Genomic DNA, 19,144 nt, shown 5'->3' on the forward strand with positions numbered 1-19,144 from the left:
TAACCCATAAATTTCAAGTTGTCTCTAAAGTGCATGTGCTCTACCATTCCCTTGTTCTTCAGTAGCAGTCCACTGAACTGGTCTGTGATCCACCAGTGGTTGGATATCCAGAGTGCACCCTATTCAGTCTTCAGTGTATGCAACCATAGCTCTTTCTCGAGCTCTTCCACATTCATTATGGGACACCTCTAACAATTGGTCTTCCTTTTCATCTATATGGAGTCAGTACAACTCTGTACTCCACCAATGGTCATATATCTTGTGTAGGCCTTTTATATAGTGTATATGTTACAGGCAATGTGCGAAATGAATCATTGTATAGAACGCCTTGGCAATCTATAGAATGCCAAAGATGGGATGTTAAAGTATAAAATGATGAATATTGCACACATTTCCTAGGAATTCTATGCAATTGCAAAAGGCAAACCGGCAAAGTATAAAATACTCCCAAAAGGAGTGGATTGGGGCCCTCCTCCATTTGACTGCCCCATTTTGTCACAACACTAAAAGATATGATTCCAACTTTCACACCATCAACCCTCATTGTCTTCCAATGACCCGCAATCCAACCCCCATCATCTTCTTCTAATAACCCACAATCCAACCCCCATCATCTTCTTCCAATGACCCACAATCCAACCCTCATTATCTTCTTCCAATGTCAAACAATCCAACCTTCATCCTCCTCCAAGGTGCACTACCACAATCAGTTACCACTGACAAAGCCAGCCCGGGCCCCTGCAGTCTCGCTCCCCCACTGCACTCACTAACAGACAGTCCAGACTCCAGAGACCGCAGCACCTGTAGACTGTATGCAAGGCTGTACAGGTCTGGCTCTCCGCCTGTCAACAAGACGCTGCCGCCACATGGTGTCTGGAGGCAGGTCTTCTTCAGCTCCCCTCACGAAGTCTGCAACGTCTTTTCTCCATTGAAAAAAAACCCAGAAACCTGACAGAATGGAAGCAAACAAAAGCCTTTCCATTTGCTTTGTTTTTTTTGTTTTTTTTTAACCCCATATCTTCGGTCACCCTCAATTCATATCATTGTGCTCACCCGCTCCTGCAGCTGAGGGCAGTCCCCACTACACTTGCTCTTTGGAACGTCGGGTCCTGCCTCCAGTTCCTTTCTTCTCCTCTGCTTGCTCCCCGACCTCTGCCTGTAGGGCCCGTGCCAACTCCTGCCCAGTTTCTTACAGGGTCAGTAAATACTCCATAAACTTACTTCCCTCCAATCCTGTCACTGCATCTGGACGTCCACACCCACCATGAGTGGATGCCTTAGTAATTTGGTCTCCTACAAGCCCCTGGTTGTTTGTTCTGGTTCTGACCCTTGCCTGACTTTTACTATTCTGACTTCTGTGCACCCTGACTGTCTCTATACTCTAGACTTCGTTTTTGCTTGCTGCCTCCTGTGACCTTGAGCTTGGACCTCGTTATTACACCTGAGCCTCCCGCCCTAACTTCAGCCTGTTTTTCTACTACATACCAGTTTAAACCTTCAGGACCATGTCTCGGCTCAGTACATTATTATGGTGTCAGCAGCCACCCTACCAGGACCATCTGTGCATGTAATAGCCTGTAAGCCCTGCACCAAAGGTTGTATCCAGCTTGGAGGGTCAATGGTGAAAACTAGGGTTCCTCAGGTGCTACCTTGACAAATAGCCCAAAGTCTAACCGGTGTGTGGCAAGGTGGATCCACATGTGTCTACCTGACACATTGTAACCCACCATCAGAGTCATAATGCAAACCCTTCACCAAGCATAAGTGTTTTGTAGCAAAACTCTACCAATCTTAGCATCTTCAAAAAGCTCTCAAAACTAGTAGGTACATCTACACATTTGAAGGCTCATAAAACACCATAGTTGTACTAATTCATCGACTAATTATAAATTATAACAATTTGGCAAAGTTACAAATGACTGTATTGCATTTCATTATTTTTCAGTACTCTGTCGTGGTAGATTAGCAGGAATAAGACAGTTGTAAATGGGTCTAGCGGGAAGTCCATAAGAAATATGTAGACATTTCTTGCCTGGCAAAGCTTGGAAAGCATTCAAGACTTGAGGAACCATGTCGCTCATTAGAACTGGACTCAAGAATAGTCCTACAAAGAAAGAGTATGCTCCAGGCTGAGAAACTTACTGAAAGGTCTGAAGGCCAATGAAGATAGGAGGTGGTGGGTCCTCTACCTTCCTTACTGTTCAAGAGTATATTGAGAAGTCGGTGTGCTTTATGTATAGATAATCGGTATGTTACATCTGTTTAGTCATTGTGCCTGGGTTGTTGCACTATATAAAATGAGTATAAATATTAATAAAAACCAGATGATTTGGTGACTGTGCTGCTTGGAGATGTCTAGCTGCGAACCTTCATGCTCTAAAACCAGTCATGACCTGTAAATCTATATCATTGTCATAACCATACATTGTGTAGATTGCGTGATGTCATCTAAACCTGCTTTTACTGTTGTTGTGAACTCCTCCACGTTGTCAGCTAATTCTCTGTGAGAGATGTTGATGGATGAAGAGTAAGAAACTCAAGTAAAGAAGACCGCATCTGAAACCAGTGCTATAGATTTAATGACGACCCACCCAACTCTGTAGAGGAATGAACTCTACTGACTCGAGTAAAGAGGATGTTTCATGATGTCCTGGATACTTGCAGGTGTTATTACTTCACCCACTTCCTTAGGATCTTCTTGCATTTCATAAGTACTTGAAAATTCCAGTTCATCCAAATGGTGGTGTTAGGATTAGTTCCCGATTCCTTCGGAGTCCTTGAGAGGCAGGGTGAGAATCATACGTAATGTTTTTGCCTCTGCCGAAAAAAGAACAGTTGTTTCTGGTGGGTATAACCCCACTGTTATGTGTCTAACAGGCAAAGTCCTCAAATACACCATGATGTGTGTAGTGTCGATGATGGTTGGGGAGCATCGTGGTGGCATAGGCTCCTTCTGGATGTCGTCCATGGGCCTCAGTGGAGCTCTAGATAGAACAAGCCAGGTTAGTTAGGAGTTTGTTCAGCTGGACCATTGTCCTAAATGCTTTTTAATAATTAACCCTGTTTGTCTTATTTTTCCTTTTGGCTTGACCAAATCTCCTCATTACTGTGTGCCTATTTTGACACAGGATCTACTGGTGTAAACCCAACAAATGACGGCCATCACTAGAGAAGAGCTAGTCACAGACATCATGATTATGGAACAATTTTGCAATTTCAATAAATATTGCTAAATCTATGGTATTTAAAAGGATTAGTTCCAACCAGGGGGTGCCACCTTGGCTCTGGCATCCAAAGTTTGCTCTACCACATAAGAATTGGCTCATGGTAGATCTGGGTCTCTATTACAAATTTTGCATTGGGGACCAGTAACTTTACGTTACTTCTCACATCCTAATTGATGAACATCTAATCTATCATTTGGTACACCCATGGGTACATTCACATAGTTTGGTCAAATTTCTCTCTTTTTTTCCCTGTGATTTACCGTGAAATAGAAAGGTCCTTACAAAACCGTCACAAAACTAGAGCACTTTGCTGGAATTTCACGGTAATCATGATATTTCACAGCATATGAACGTATTATACAGGGTGATTCAAAAGTCAGGGCCACCTGGACTGTCTTTGGACTGAAAAGAGATACAAGTATTAAACTTTGTAGAACACTTAGATGAGTGGGGAAAATGCTTTGGCAGCATAGTAGTGCCTGTCGGCCAACTTGGTGGGAGCCATCTTGGATTCAGTCCAAGAAACTTCAATGGACAGGGGGTCATGGGATACATGCTTTAAGAATAGAAGTTCATCAAAAATTGAGATGTGTGGTCATTCTTTCAATACCTGCAACCATTTTCAAGTAGGGCTGGGAGATAAATCTGATTAATTAGATTAATTCATTCCTTAGGAGCTCCGTGACTCTATTTTTACACAGAATCGTTAAATTCGATTTTTACATTTAGCATAGTGCATGTCACAGTGTAATATATGAAAGCCCGGCTCCACCCCAGCAGCATTACAATGATATCACTGCCCCTTCATCTATATGTATCCCAGTATAAGGGCTTATTTAGAGGACCGTATATCGGCTGGGTTTTCACGCCGAGCCGATATACGGTGTCCTTGTCTACAGGGGGGGAGGGGGGGAATGGAAGAGCCAGGAGCAGGAACTGAGCTCCTGCCCCCTCTTCACCCCTTGCCACTATTTGCAATAGGAGGGGGACGAGACGGGGGCAGAGCGAAGTACCGGTGCTGAGCCCCTCCCCTCCCATTGCAAATAGTGGTGAGGGGTGGGGAAGGGGCGGGAGCGCAGTACCTGCTCCTTCCATCCTCCCCCCCCTGTAGACAAGGACACCGTATATCGGCTCGGCGTGAAAACCGAGCCGATATACGGTCGTCTAAATAGGCCCTTATACTGTATACCCTGCTATATATACCCTAGTATTACTACTACTGCCCCCTCTGTATATGTGTTTGGAGGTTAATCGACTTAATTCAATTAATTGGCCCCTTAGGTGCCCTGCAATTCTAATTTTACACAGCAGAAAATCCGCACCAAAATCCACATAAATTTCTACATCAAAAACCACGTCAAAATCTACCACTGGTGCAAATTTTGATGTGGATCCGCAGCAGACTTTAACCCTTCAATTGCTGCGAATCCATGTCAAAAACTGCACCAACAGTGTGGATTGTGACATGGATTTTGGTGTCTATCCAAACCAAACTGCTCTACGTTGCAGTATTCTGCTGAGCTGGTGTCCCCAGTCGCAGCTTCCTGTCCCCTTGAGGGACAAAAAAAGTGTTAAAAAAGTTAAAGTTTAATAAAATATAAAGCTCTAATGAAATAAAACACGCTTTTCCCTACAAAACACCTCTTAATGAAACAATTAAACATTAGGTATGGGCATATTCACAATAACCAGTACTATAGAAATATTACGTCCATTATCCTATATGATGAATGGTATAAAAAAAATTAGAAAATTCCAGAATTGCTATTTTTCATTCATCCACTTCCCAAAATAAACAATAAAAAGACCAGAAGTGAAATGTACGTCAAAATGGTACTACTGGAAACTACAACTCATCCCATAAAAAAATAAGACTTTGCAGAACTGCATTAGCAAAAAAATTAAACTCCTACGGGTCTTGGAATGTGAAGAACACTTAATAGATGTAGAAAAAAAAGCAATGCTTAAAAATATCTATAAATTTGGTATCGCTATAGTGGTAGTTGATCCACAGAATAAAAGTAACTAACATGACCTGTAGGACTTATTCGGACGAGCATATATTGGCCGGGGTTTTCATGCAGGGGGAGGAGATGGGCGGGGCCGGGAGCAGTGCACTGAGCTCCCGCCCCTTCTCTGCCCTCTCTCCGCCCTTCACCACTATTTGCAATGGGAGGGGGCGGGGGTGGGAACTTAGCTCCGTCCCCGCCCCGCCCCGTCCCATTGCCAAAAGTGGCTAGGGGCGGAGAGGGGGTGGAAGCTCAGTTCACTGCTCCCAGCCTGCCTCCTCCCCCTGCAGATAGGGACAGCGTATATCGGCCGGGCATGAAAACCCAGTCGATATACGCACGTCAGAATAAGCCCGTATGCTGTGTATGCTGTATAGTGACCGCCATAGAAAAAAACCAAAAAAAACAATGGCGGCATTTCAGTTTTTTTTCCAAAAATTTCTAAATGTTAAATAATACGCAATATGTATTCCAAAGCAATGCCAATAAAAATGACAGCTCATCCTGCAAAAACATGGCTTCATATGGATATTTTTTCAATTTATGAAACCCAAAAAGAAAATCCAGATTAATAATCAAGAATCTTCCACGAGTTTATATAAAAAGAAAATAATTTAAAAAAATCGAGATTTTCAGTTTTAGCAAAATCGCCCAGCCCTATATTTGAGTTATGGATGATGTCATGTTGATTATTAATAAAGTTGTTGTGATTAATTATGTGATATGGAAAACACTAATCATGTCTTTTCAGATATCAGAAGCTGCTGTAACAATTCCTCTTGATAGTCGGTCAAACAGAAGTCCACATGAGGCGGCCGACGCTTTCAATCAAGAACACCCAGGAAGAGGCCAGTGAGAGCGCAGAATGTCAGGAAACTCATTCAGAAGTTCAGGGAAACTTGTAGTTTGTGATTAGTGTTTTCCATACCACGTGATTCAACATAACAATTTTATCAATACTCAACATGACATCAACTCAAAAATGCCTGCAGGCATTGAAAAAATGACCGCACCTATCAATTTCTGATGAAATTCTACCCTTCAATCATGTATCCCATGACCCCCTTTCTATTGAAGTTTCTAAGATGGCTGTCACCAAGATGGCTAACATGAACCATGATAGTGCCAAAATGTATTTCCCCACCCTTCTAAGTGTCCTACTTGTATCTCTTGTTCATCAGATATTCCAGGTGGCCCTGACTTTTGAATCACCTTTTTTTTTTTTGTGTGGAATTCCTCTTCTTTACAAATGTTCTGATTGTAATTTATTTCTATGGCCATTTGAACAGTCCATAAAAGTGGTTACTGAGAATCTAATGGTCATTTCCGTCAGGATGATCCCCATTGGATAAAAACCTGTTTCCTAGCAAAGCAATTCATGAGTCAGCAATGGAATTCTTGTTACTAGCAGTGTTTATATTTACCCATCAAGCCGCGGCACGACCGGTCATCAACATCTACATACATGCTGGCCAGTTATTGTTACCATAACCAACCAGCCAACAAATTAACCAGCTAATCAACCCCCCCCCCCCAACATTGACCCTAACACAATAGCCAATAAGAGTACTTTCAAGGACTGAGCAACCATATGCTGGACCAGAATGCACTGCATGCATGCATGCAAGACTTGCATGAATTTGGTGAAATGGCTCTAATATTTGTAACATCTTCCTAAACTTGTGTCACCTATATGAGTCTCTATATTGTCAACCATATAGCACCCCTGATATCTCCTAAACATTGGATCTCCTCCCTTTTTCCATGCTACCCTTTCTCCTTCCATACCTGGTCATTCAGGTCATCCATGGCAAGTGTTGAAATCTTATCTTTTGGCTTTCTGGTGGGAGATGGTTTTCTCCTAAATAATTTGTTGACTTTATCTCGTATCAACTAAAGAGAAAATACAAGAAGTCACAAGTCATAGCGAAGACACATGAGATACCATGGTATAGCACTGCTCGTTATAACTCACCTCATACAGGTAATCCAGGATCTCCAGGACGGTCAGGATACTCGCTCCGATAAATAAGCCCATTTGACCTCCTATGTCCCCTGGAAGACAAGTGGAAAAAATATGTCCGTACAGGGGTGCCCCGAGCCATTCTGTTGCATGAGGCAATGTGTGAAATGACACACCACCTCCGCAACAAAAACCCCTAGTAATAGTGATCTCCATAGTGTTCCCAGTAATAATAGTGCCCCAATAGTAATAGAGACCCAGTTAGTGATCCCAGTTGTAACAGTGCCCCCGATATTGCCTCAGTTGTTATAGTGTCCTGTTAATTGTCCTAATAATAAAGTAATACTGACCCCATTAGTGTCCCAGTGGTAATAGTGACCTTGTTAGAGTCCCCAGTAGTAATAGTGTCCCCATAAGACTTCATTATTTGAGGAGCCAGTGACTTACCAGCTGGGTGGCAGCCCTAGCTCCGTCCCTCTAAGTCCCGCAGACTGCCGCCTGAGGTGACAGGCTCGGGTTGCCTCGTGGTAGGGACACCTCTGTGCCAATACCAGAATCAGTGACCATTGAGATGTGGCCTACATCCATCATGTCCAAGCTTTAGGCAAATTTATGCTTTATACATTTTTACATATATTTGCACTAAATTGTCATGTATTTGCCATCCCAAGGTTCCCAGTTATTTGGGGACTGGTAGGAAGAGAAGAAAAATTAAAGGGATAAATCCACTTTATGGGTCTTTCAATAGTTAATGAGCCAGATGCCATAATTGTAGGGTACTGATTGACTTAATGGTTGAAGACTCCGTCTTATGGACAAGTGTCCCATGCATCACTCACCAAGTAAACTGGCCAGGTCATACGCTTTCTTCTGGTCTATTCTCCCATAGTTCAGGGCTTCAAAGAAGATGTCTAGAACTAGGAAATTGTCCCTGTGGAGTAAAACATGGATGACTTAAAGGTAAAGTCTCATGTATGCAACTTTCAAGACCCTTTAGGCCTCTTTCACACGGGCTACAAAATCGTGAGAATATGTAGCCCGTGTGAAAGAGACCTAAAACAGTTTTTCTAAAATAACAGGTTATCCTCTATCCATAGGATAACAGAGTAATATAGTTTGGTAGGCCAAAAGAAGACAATGTCTATCTAGTGCAGCCTTCCCTTTAGGCGGCCATATTGGATGCATAGACTTCCTTCCTGTATTGTCTCTATAGACAGTGGAGTGGGGTGTATGTAATTTTTTTGGTTCAAAATGTTTTATTGAGCATTTTTAATAAACAAATATACATTAACAAAATGAAGAAGGGTTAACAGAAATGGGGTGAGTAGGGGTTGGGTAGGGGCGGTGAAAAAAAAAAGGGGGGGGGGACAGGAGGGTAGTCGTGAACTATATTCAGTACATTGAGTTCGATGGCAATATGTGGGTAGGACAGTACGAGTATCTTCTGGGTCGGCTTCCAAAGTCCGGTAGTTCAACCTTTTAGCTGTTTCCCAACCCTTAAACTTTATACTTTGTTACCTAGAGGACAGCCTTGTTCAGTGCACTGCCACTGAACCTGGTTAATAAATCTCTCTGTACTGGGTTGAGTTATATCTATTTGATTTTCCAACTGTTGGACTTAATTATCTAGTTCTTTCTCATTTAGCTTATCCAATTCCTTCGCTTGCTTCCTACTCACTTGGGTGTATGTAATTTATTGCAGCTGCAAAGAATGGAAGTCAATTCACAGGGAAATGTTGCAGATTATTACAGTCTCCAGGATGTGATGGAGTACAGGCCCCTCCCTTAAAACCAGGGAGTGACAGGAGAGCTGTATATAGAGCCTTCTTTGTGTGTATAGTGTTACTATCCTGGCTTAGCTATGTCTCCTGCAATGCAATAGAGCTGTCAACAACTTGTCCACTCTCTACAGATAAGAAATAGACTCTGCTCATTCTGTCCCAGTCTATACAGCAAAGCAGAAAAGTGAGCTTCAGAAACCTGTATCTGCTCTGGAAATATGATATTACAGTAAAGGCCTATTAACACGCTACAATTATCGCTCAAAATTCACTCAAAAGCCATCATTTGAGCGATAATCATTGTATAAATGCTGCCTTTGGGCTGAATGATGATTTTTAGGTGAGCATAAAATCTGCCTTTCAGCCGAGAGAAGATAACACAGACCGCATGCTGTGTTTGCTGTCCATGGTGCTGTATTCTCCACGGGAACTGCTGATTATATTGTATTCAGCAGAAAGCCCATGGCAGAACAAAAGAGCTGAATGCAGAGAACAGATCACATGCTGTTTGCTGCATACAGCCCCTGGAGGCTCATTTACATGCAAATGAAGGTGATAAGCTGCTAATGGACATAATTAGCAGTTTATGCAAAACAATTGCCCAAAACTATCTTTTGAATGATTATCTTTGCGTGTAAATTTGCTCTAAGAGCAAACTGATTACGAAATACAAGCAAGTAAACCAATGGAAGATTTTCAGGAAACTGCCCTACAAAAACTCATGGGAATGAATCTGAATAAGGCGGAAGACAATGTGATCTTCACTTACCTAATGTATGTTTCATTCTTGTTATATTTTTTAGCCAGATAACGAGCAGAGCCTTTATTGGGAATCCGGACCATGGAGATCTCCTTGCCGTAGCGAGTCATGTTACAGGGTGTGGGGCAAGTGCATTTATCCGTATTGTCTTCTACCATGGCATCTGTGGGGGGGAGGAGAGAGCACACTATAGTAGCTGGATGTATTAGCAGGACATAGTATCACTGTATGCAGCTTAGGTATTGAGGTATGGGCATAGGTAATAACACTGGGCATTGTGCAGATGTATCATTATGTCATTAAGGCAACCTTTTTCCATATACGCTATTCAGAATGTCATAGAGGGGGTTCTATGCTTGAGGTGCCCCTTTATGAAACAGAGTGGAGTGCCACTATGTAAGAACAGCTCTCAGTTTGCCAAATCCAACCTGTTCATGTATTACAGGGTGTAACTTTAATGAATCAAGTAGAGATGAGCGAGCGTACTCGGTTCGGGTGTTTTTGCACTCGAGCACCGCTTTTTCCGAGTAACTGACTACTCGGACGAAAAGCTTCGGGGGGCACCGGGGGTGAGCGGGGGGTTGCAGAGGGGAGTGGGAGGGGGAAGAGAGAGAGAGCTCCCCCCTGTTCCCCACTGCTACCCCCCGCTCCACCATGCGGCCCCCCGAATCTTTTCGTCCGAGTAGTAAGTTACTCGGAAAAAGCGGTGCTCGAGTGCAAAAACACCCAAACTGAGTACGCTCACTCATCTCTAGAATCAAGCTTAGGAAGTTATAATATTGTACAGGGTGATTCAAATGTCAGGGCCACCTGGCATATCCTCTAAATGAAAAGAGATACAATAGGAAACTTTGTAGAACACTGAGAGGGGTGTGAGAAAACTTTTTGCCCTTATGGTGATGTCTGTTGGCGATCTTGGTGGCAAGCATCTTAGATTGTGCTGAAGAAACTTTAATGGAAAGGGGGTCATGGGAATCATGATTTGAGGGTGGAATTTCATCAGAAATTGATAGGTGCGGCCATTTTTTCCCCAATATCTGCAACCATTTTTGAGTTACGGATGATGTCATGCTGAGTATTAATAAAGTTGTTGTGTTCAATTATGTGGCATGGAAAACACTAATCATGTCTTCCCAGAAGATGCCATTAACAATCCAGGACAGAACTGAGATCATCGTGTTGGTCGGTAATAGAAGTTCACATGAGGTGGGCGAGGCTTTCAGTCAAGAACATCAAGGAAGAGGCCAGCGAGAGCGTGAACTGTCAGGAAACTCCTTCAGAAGTTCACCTATTAATTCCTGATGAAATTCTACCCTTTAAATCATGTATTTCATGACGACATTTCCATTGACGTTTCTTGGGCTGAATCCAAGATGACTGACACCAGTATGGCCTACAGGCTCCATCATAGTGCCAAAAAGTTTTCCACACCCATCTAAGTGTTCTACAACTTTTCCTACTTGTATCTATTTTAATTCGGGAGATATTCCAGGTGGCCCTGACTTTTGAATCACCCTGTATATTGTCCATATGGGATTGGGAGAAAACTTTAATCCAATAAGTCTTCCCTTAGAGGAGGGCGATTCTAAGATAAGTTCCTAAGGACAGGCATATGACAAGATCAGACAGAACATCTTATACCTAGTATGTTGTCAGCGCAGCTGCTGTAATTGGAGGGAGAGCAGATTGTTTCGTTTCCTATAGAAAGAGTCCAATGACAATAAGCAGGTTAATAAGTTTACAGACATTACTTACAGGAAGATTTAGATTTTCCACATTGAAATTTTACAAAATCTGGATGGAAAAACATTGTATCTGTTGTCTGAATCCATTAGATGGGAGATGCAATGCAGGTTGTAACCCAGTTGTCCAAGACTACTGAATATCAAAGCCACTTGGTTAGGCAGCAATACAGAAGTAGAGGGGAGGTATCACTCCGCCATACTGGCGTACAGTACACTGAATGACCACTTTTTTAGAGTCCCTGGACCCCTGACGATTAATGCTTCCCTGTATGGAAATTCTCCTTGTGACCCTGGTGTTGAGCATAAAACCACGTGACAAGTTTTCCGTTGATCAGTTTCCAAGTGAATCCACATAAGGCTCACACGAGCTGATTGGAACTGCGGATTCTGCGATTGCCATCTGTGCGGAGGATCTGCGGTAATATGCGGGCATTGACCTGTGGGTACAAATTGCGTATTCCACAAGCGGAAAAAAAAATCGCAGCATGATCCATTTTAGCATGGTTCGGGACTAGAGATGAGCGAGTATACTCGCTAAGGCACATTACTGGAGCGAGGGGGGCGGGGAGCGGTGGGGGAGAGTGGGGAGGAACGGAGAGGAGATCTCTCGCTCCCTCTTTCCCTTCCTGCTCCCCGCCGCAACTCACCTATCACCCGCGCTGGCCCCCAAATCTTTAGAGACGAGCGGGCAGATACTCGGCTAAGGCACTACTCGCTCGAGTAATGTGCCTTAGCAAGTATACTCGCTCATCTGTATTCGGGATCCATTGAGGCCTGTGGGTGTGAGGGAATCACCGTGCATATGCAATGAACACTGCGTACAGGCAGCAGAATCACTCGAAACTGCATAGAAGAGGAGAGAAAAAAATAGAAGAGTGAAAGAGAAGATACAAATATGGGAATCGGACTATCTCTCGCCTGAGCGATCTTCTGCTACTTTCTGGTGTGGTTTCCGTCTGCAATCTTTTTCCTGCACAGACGATATGCTGTGCGGAAAAAACACTCGCTTCTGCGGTCTTCTGTGACCATTTGCAATTGCTTTCTGCGATGTATTGTAGGTCTTGCACTGCGGAAATCTGCTTTCGGAATCCGACCCGTTCAGGTGAGCCAGGCCTTAGATGGGAAATTCAGCGATCTGAGCGACTTCCAACAATGTCCGGTCATCGGTGCTAGACTAGTCAGAACCCGGATGTCACTGCCAACTGCATGGGGTTTTCTCATGTAACGATGTGCAGAGTATAACGAGAATGGCGTGATCAAGGAAAAACATCCAGCGGAAGGGGATCCTGTGGACGGAAACAACTTGTGACCAGAAGGGGTCAGAGGAGGAGGTCAAGAATCGTTTGCAGAGGCAAGCAAATTGCAACTAATGGTGCTCCAACTAATGTGTTTGAACACATGACTCCCGGTTCCTTAGCACGGATGGGCTAGAACTGCTATGACCAGTTTCAGCGCCATTGTGTCTAAGAGAAACAGAATGCTGAGACTCTAGCGGGCAAAATAGCAGAAAAATTGTATCACTAAGCAGTGGAAAAACATCTCCTGGTCAGATGAATCCAGATTTCTGTTGCACCGTGCTGATGGGAGGTAGGAATTTGGTGTAAGCCGCATGAATCAATGACCCCTTTCTGTCATGCCGGTGGAGTAATGGTGTGGGAAACGCTTTCTTAGCACATCCATGGCAAATTGCTGCGGTTCTGAATGAAAAGGAGGTCCAATGAGCAACTAGTTTGGGGTCTGTAATAAAGTGGCGGTTCAGTGCAGTTTAGAAGTCACACAGCTTTTTCTGAGACTTAGTGATGCAGTAAGACCAGAGTTGGGTGGAGTTAGCCTTATATAACAAGCAGGATTTGCCATTCTGAAGACTATGAGCCCTGGGAGACAACACTGTCGGAAGCCATGTAGGTTGTGAGTCACCCAGCTTTCCCACTCTACTGAATGTCAAAGCTAGTTACGTTGCAGTGCAGACGTGGAGCAGTGATATGTTTAACATGGAGGATTGTCCATTCTGATATGTGGGAGATAATCCCTATGAGGGTACAATTGTGCAGGTCGCTGTAGTACAGTACAGGTGGTGTGGCACAATGGTTCGGGCACTGACGCCCATAGGTGGTGGTTACCTGGCATATGGACCATTCGGCAGGAGCAGCTCTTCACCACCGCCTGTTTCTCACATTGTAGCCTGCAGGCAGAGATGCTGTATGTGCTGTAACCCAGGAGGAACTCGCCTGTTGGTGCGCTGTCTCTGCAGTTCCCCCATGGCTGGGGCAAATATGTCAGCTGCGTGCAAAGATAAGACAATGTGATATATTGTAATTGTGGACTACATGCAGAGATATTTCATAGGTAGCAGGTGGAGTCACTGTGTCATTTAACCCCTTGAGTTTGCATTGCGGAGGAATCACTTTCAAAAGTAAGTCCACTATTTTACAGTTTATATTTATTCTATAAACATTGGGTGCTGCTGTCTTTGTACAGATCCTGAGTTATCCTTAACTTCAACCCTACCTCCAGAGCTGTACTCACTATTCTGCTGGTGTAGTCCCTGTGTACTAACTTTTTGCATTGAAGTAAGTATTTAGACCCTTTGGTATGGCACTTGAAATGTCGTTCTTGGGGGCCTCCCATTTCTATCGGTCATCTTTGAGATGTTTCTACTCCTTGATTGGAGTCGCCTGGGGAAAATCCAATTGGTTGGACAGAATTTTAACTCTTTCCAATCCACTGTCTGAAGACATTCTGATTGAAGGCTGTACAGCTCCGATGTCAGAAGACATCCGGCAGGGTATTCTTACCATAGATTACTGGCCGCTCTGTTGTTGGGTGGCCTCTCCAGCATGTCACATACCGCAGTATTGGCTTTAGCCAGCAGACAGCGCCATTGTATAATGGCAGAAAGAGAGAGCCCCCTAGGAAACCCTGAATCCAAAATTGGATTGCAAAGGGTTAAAAGACACACTCCTGTCTATATAAGGTCTCACAGCTCACAATGCAGATCAGAGCCAGCAGGCTCCATAATCAGATCAGAGGATTGTGTGGAGGCACAGATCTGGAAAAGGCTACAAAAATTTCTGCTGCACTGAAAGTTCCCAACAGCCTAGCAGCCTCCATAATTCTTACATGGAAGAAGTTTGGACCAACCAGGACTCTTCCTAGAGCGGCTGACCCACCAAACTAAGTAATCAGGGAAGAAGGGCCTTGGTAAGAGAGGTAATCAAGAACCCAATGGTCACCCTGGCTGAGCTCCAAAGATCTTGTGTGCAGATGGGAGAAACTTCCAGAAGGTCAATCATCACTGCAGCCTCCACCAATCTGGGCTTTACGGTAGAGCAGCCCGAAGGAAGCCTCCTCAGTAACAGACCCATAAAAGCTGCCTGGAGTTTATCAAAACATCTAAAGGACCTCAGACTGCGAGGAACAAGATTATCTGGTCTGATGGAACATTTTTTGGCCTCAATTCTAAGCGTTATGTCTAGAGGAAACCAGGCGCCGCTTATCACCTGCCCAATACTGTCCTTACAGTGAAGCCTGGTGGGGGGGGGGGGGGGGGGGGGGCAACATGCTGTAGGGGGGCAGGGAGGCCAGTCAGGGGTCATGGAAAGCTAAATGGAGCAAAGTACAGAGATATTGTTAATGAAAACCAGACTCAGAGCACAAGGGAACTCAGACCGGGCAGAAGGGTCACCTTCCAACAAGACAATGACCCTCAGCTCACATCCAAGACAACACAAGGGGGCTTAGGGACAACTCTGTGAATGTCCTTAAATGGCTGGCCAGATCCTGACTTGTACCCAATGGAACGTCTCTGGAGAGACCTGATAATGGCTCCACAGACGGCCCCCATCCAACCTGACAGAGCCGGAGAGGATCTGCAGGGGAGAATGGCAGCAAATCCCCAAATCCAGGAGTGCAAACCTTGTGGCATCATCCAAGAAGACTGGAGGCTGTAATCACTGCCAGAGGGGCATCACCCGAGTGCTGAGTACCGGGTGGAAATACTTATGTCAATGCTAAATGGTAGTGTTTCATTTTTACGTAATTAGCAACATTTCTACCATTCTGTTCTCATTTTGTCATTATGGGGTACCGAGTGCAGAATGAGGGGGAAACGTGAATTTCTTTTAATTTGCACAAGTCCACAACATAACAAAATGTAAGAAAGCCCTCCCAGATGCAGTGTAGGTGCCGTATTCCTGCCATCTGCAGGAGTCTCTTTGACACGATTTTTACACTCAGCCTATTACTGCACAGATCCTTATTGCACCCCTGAGACTCCTCGGTGCGCTCTCTTGGGGTCACTTTAACACTTTCCCTCATGTCCCCATTACCATCCTATAATGTCCCAGCAGACGTACCCTTTGTTCTTGGCAAGAGACGAATGTCTGGAAACCGGGGGACACGCCGAAGCCCAGCTGGTGGATGTAGGGGGGCTCGTCCTGGCTGTGTATCTGCACTCTGATTCCAGCTTCAAAGGATGTCTCGTCTGAGGAGTAAAGAGACAGACGTCGGTCTCGTCCCAGGAAGAATTCATTGTTCTTGTGGTTACATTTAGGTTTCTAATGGCTACTGGACACTTCGGGATAATTTCTGTTCTTGTAATCACGGTAAATTCTCGCTCGGCACTAAATTATTCATCAGTACAATCTCGCGGACCTGAGACTTTAACCCCTGAGGAGGTCTCCGCAGAGCCCCCACCTGTCACGCTTTCGCTAGATTTTGCACTTTGCTGACAAATTTGAAGGGGTCGTCCAGTTTTAATCACCCAGTCATTGGATGATGAAAAGTTCAGCTACTTTCTAATATTCTTTGGTTTTAATTCTTCTGTGTTTTTTGAAGATCTCTGCTTGCTGTCAGTGAATGGAAACACTTGTTTATAACCAGGGGCTGAAAACCCATAGATATATAAAGGGGTATTCTGGGACTTTTAAAAAGAATTTCTATGAATGACCAAGAAGTCATCAATAGATGATCGACAGGGATCTACTGCTTGAATCCCTGCTGATCAGCTGATTTCTAATCTGCTGTCACTGAGAGAGTTCAGAAAGCGCTGACCGAAGCGCAGTTGCCGGGGTTGGTACTGCAGCACAGCGCCCCTTGAATTCATTGAGAGCTGCACCTACAATACCAACCTGGGCCGCTGCACTACGTTAAGCGCATTCTGCTTCCAGCACTGACCGGAGCCCTGGGAATCAGCGGCAGGTCCCCCCAATTGCCGATCATCCACCGATGATCTATCAATCATCAATAGAAAAAATATAAAAAGGTCCAGAAAGTCCTTTTAATTCTTCTTGCAGACAAAAGCTTCATACAAATGTAATGAGTGTTTACTACAAATGTGTCAGCTGTCGATCCCCCATGCTTTACACTGCAGTTTTGCTTGTTCTGTAGAAACACAAGCTCAGTACATGAAGAGATGATTTCTATTAAAGCAAGGAAAGAATAATTATTAACCGCAAGCTCCATTCAGGCTCCATTAAGTCATTATAGTCAATGGGCTTCCTCCGGCAGGAGTCTGACCGGCGCTTACGTTATTTTTGTTGTTCAGCTCTAAGGATGGAGCCAAACAGCGGAAATGTAGACGTAAGAGGGGCCTAAGTGACCACAGAGAGAATACGAACACTTCTCACAGCTGAGGTTTGTCGCACTTGGAATCTATCTTGGGTAACTCACTTACTGTATTGCAGATACAAAGTGTGAGAGGTGGGTGGATTCTGGCTGGGTCTCCGTGCAGCGGTAAGGCCCTCTTCACATGAGTGGATGCATATTTGCGCGTGCATCATTTTTGCGGAAGGAAAAATGCTGTTTTGTGTGCACATTGGCATATTTTATTGTACTATTGGCGCCCTCTGGGCGCGCTCATTTGTGTGCGACAAACAAAAATGCACCCTTTCACACGGGTGAGTACGATATCGGGCCATCAGTCTCGGCCCAATATCGCGCTCGGGAACGTACGATTGCCCTGCGGTTGCCTCCCATCATTCAGGGATCGACTAGTGTTTCCCATTGTTTTCAATACGCACATCGCACTCTCGCGCACATCGTACGCCGTGCAATATTTTTCCTGGCCCCATTGAAAACAATAGGCAAGGCATTCTCTGAGAACACCTAAAGATAGGACATGCCACGGGAAAAAATCATATCTGTGCGCCTCGCAACGCACACATCTCACACGATTTTCTGGGCCTTGTGAAAGCGGCCTTAAACAGATAGGCGTGATTATGTCCCAATTTGCGGCTCTGATTATAACGACCGCAAAAAGGGACGAAACAGAAACATTTCAATGGTTTCGTTTATACTAGTTTTTTTTCTCACCCGTTAACAGTGCGTCTGAGAAAGAGAGGACCTGCGATCTGTCTCACACATAGTTAATACTGCGGGATAGAAAACTATGGTTCATGTGATCCGTAGTGGCAAGTGTAGTTGTGCTCATGACTAGAGATGAGCGAACGTACTCGGTTCGGGTGTTTTTGCACTCGAGCACCGCTTTTTCCGAGTAACTGACTACTCAGGCGAAAAGATTCGGGGGGCGTCGGGGGTGAGCGGGGGGTTGCAGAGGGGAGTCGGGGAGTGGGGGGGGGGGAGAGAGAGAGCTCCCCCCTGTTCCCCACTGCTACCCCCTGCTGCACCACGGCGCCCCCCGGCGCCCCCCGAATCTTTTCGTCCGAGTAGTCAGTTACTCGGAAAAAGCGGTGCTCGAGTGCAAAAACACCCGATATGAGTACGTTCGCTCATCTCTACTCACGACCAACTGTTTAAGTTTTCAAAACTTTACTTTTTACAGGCTGAATTTTTTCTACAAAAGTGGTAAAATTTAGGCCATTAAAAAATTGAAAAGTAGTGATTTGGGAACATTGGCATGTAAAAGGTTGATGAACATGTTTGTGCAGGTTCTTGCACACATGTAATTCACGCCCGTAAAACGTGACCAAGCAAACCCATTGATTTCAATGGGTTAATTAATTATCATTAGCGCGCAGTCTCCCGCACAAGGGTACATTTACATATGTACTTATTTGCAGCCGCAAAATCTGCAAGCGGAATCTGCAGTGAATATAACCCATTGATTGAAAAAAAACGCTGTGTGAAGGAACGCATTTAAAACACATGGAAAAAAACGTGACTATTTTGGCGCGCAATTGTGCACCAAAGGCCCCTCTATGTACACTGAAATGTGTCATTTTGCAAGAAAAATCGAAAATGCCTCAGATTAAGCATGCCTACTCAAACATGGCGCTGCCGGGACCGCGCTGATGTATGCACCGCTTGTGATTGAAGTCAATGCAAACTGTGCCTGCAATGAGAGCTGTGCCTGCAGTTACAAGCACCGGCCACTACACAGAGGTTGGAGCAGAGGCTTCCGCTGCTTTCAGTCCGACCCCTACTTAATTGCAGCGCTGTTAGCGGGCGCACAATCAGCTGATCGGTCGGAATCCCGAGCGACTTACCCCAGCCGATCAACTATTGATGACCTATCCTGCATATTTTGGTACAGAATTTACAGCGTCTTGAGATGCATAATTTGCCTGTGTGAAAGCACCCTAAGGGCGTAAACAGAAGAGCGTATGCGCAAATACACTCGTCACTACAGAGCATATTTGCGCATGAACAAGTCAAAACGCTTTATTTTTAGCGTTCAAATTTCACGCTATTGAACGCAGG

The 19,144-nt window shown here is 44.5% G+C and overlaps 1 protein-coding gene across 2 annotated transcripts in view; it reads right to left on the minus strand.

The window, feature by feature from the left end:
* Positions 1-1,905: 1,905 nt before the first annotated feature.
* Positions 1,906-19,144, minus strand: part of ASIC4 (acid sensing ion channel subunit family member 4) — a 289,374-nt gene continuing 272,135 nt past the window's right edge. For both annotated transcript variants that reach the window (XM_066575501.1, XM_066575503.1), the window contains exons 3-10: positions 15,841-15,968; positions 13,606-13,765; positions 11,382-11,438; positions 9,750-9,903; positions 8,039-8,130; positions 7,212-7,291; positions 7,025-7,129; positions 1,906-2,984 (exon numbers count right to left, since the gene is read on the minus strand). In XM_066575501.1, coding sequence (XP_066431598.1) covers positions 2,871-2,984; positions 7,025-7,129; positions 7,212-7,291; positions 8,039-8,130; positions 9,750-9,903; positions 11,382-11,438; positions 13,606-13,765; positions 15,841-15,968 — 890 coding nt within the window. In that variant the 3' untranslated portion in view covers positions 1,906-2,870. The remainder of the gene's footprint in view (positions 2,985-7,024; positions 7,130-7,211; positions 7,292-8,038; positions 8,131-9,749; positions 9,904-11,381; positions 11,439-13,605; positions 13,766-15,840; positions 15,969-19,144) is intronic.

This window comes from Eleutherodactylus coqui, chromosome 8 (genome assembly GCF_035609145.1).
Source record: "Eleutherodactylus coqui strain aEleCoq1 chromosome 8, aEleCoq1.hap1, whole genome shotgun sequence".
In the NCBI taxonomy this organism is placed as follows: Eukaryota; Metazoa; Chordata; class Amphibia; order Anura; family Eleutherodactylidae; genus Eleutherodactylus; species Eleutherodactylus coqui.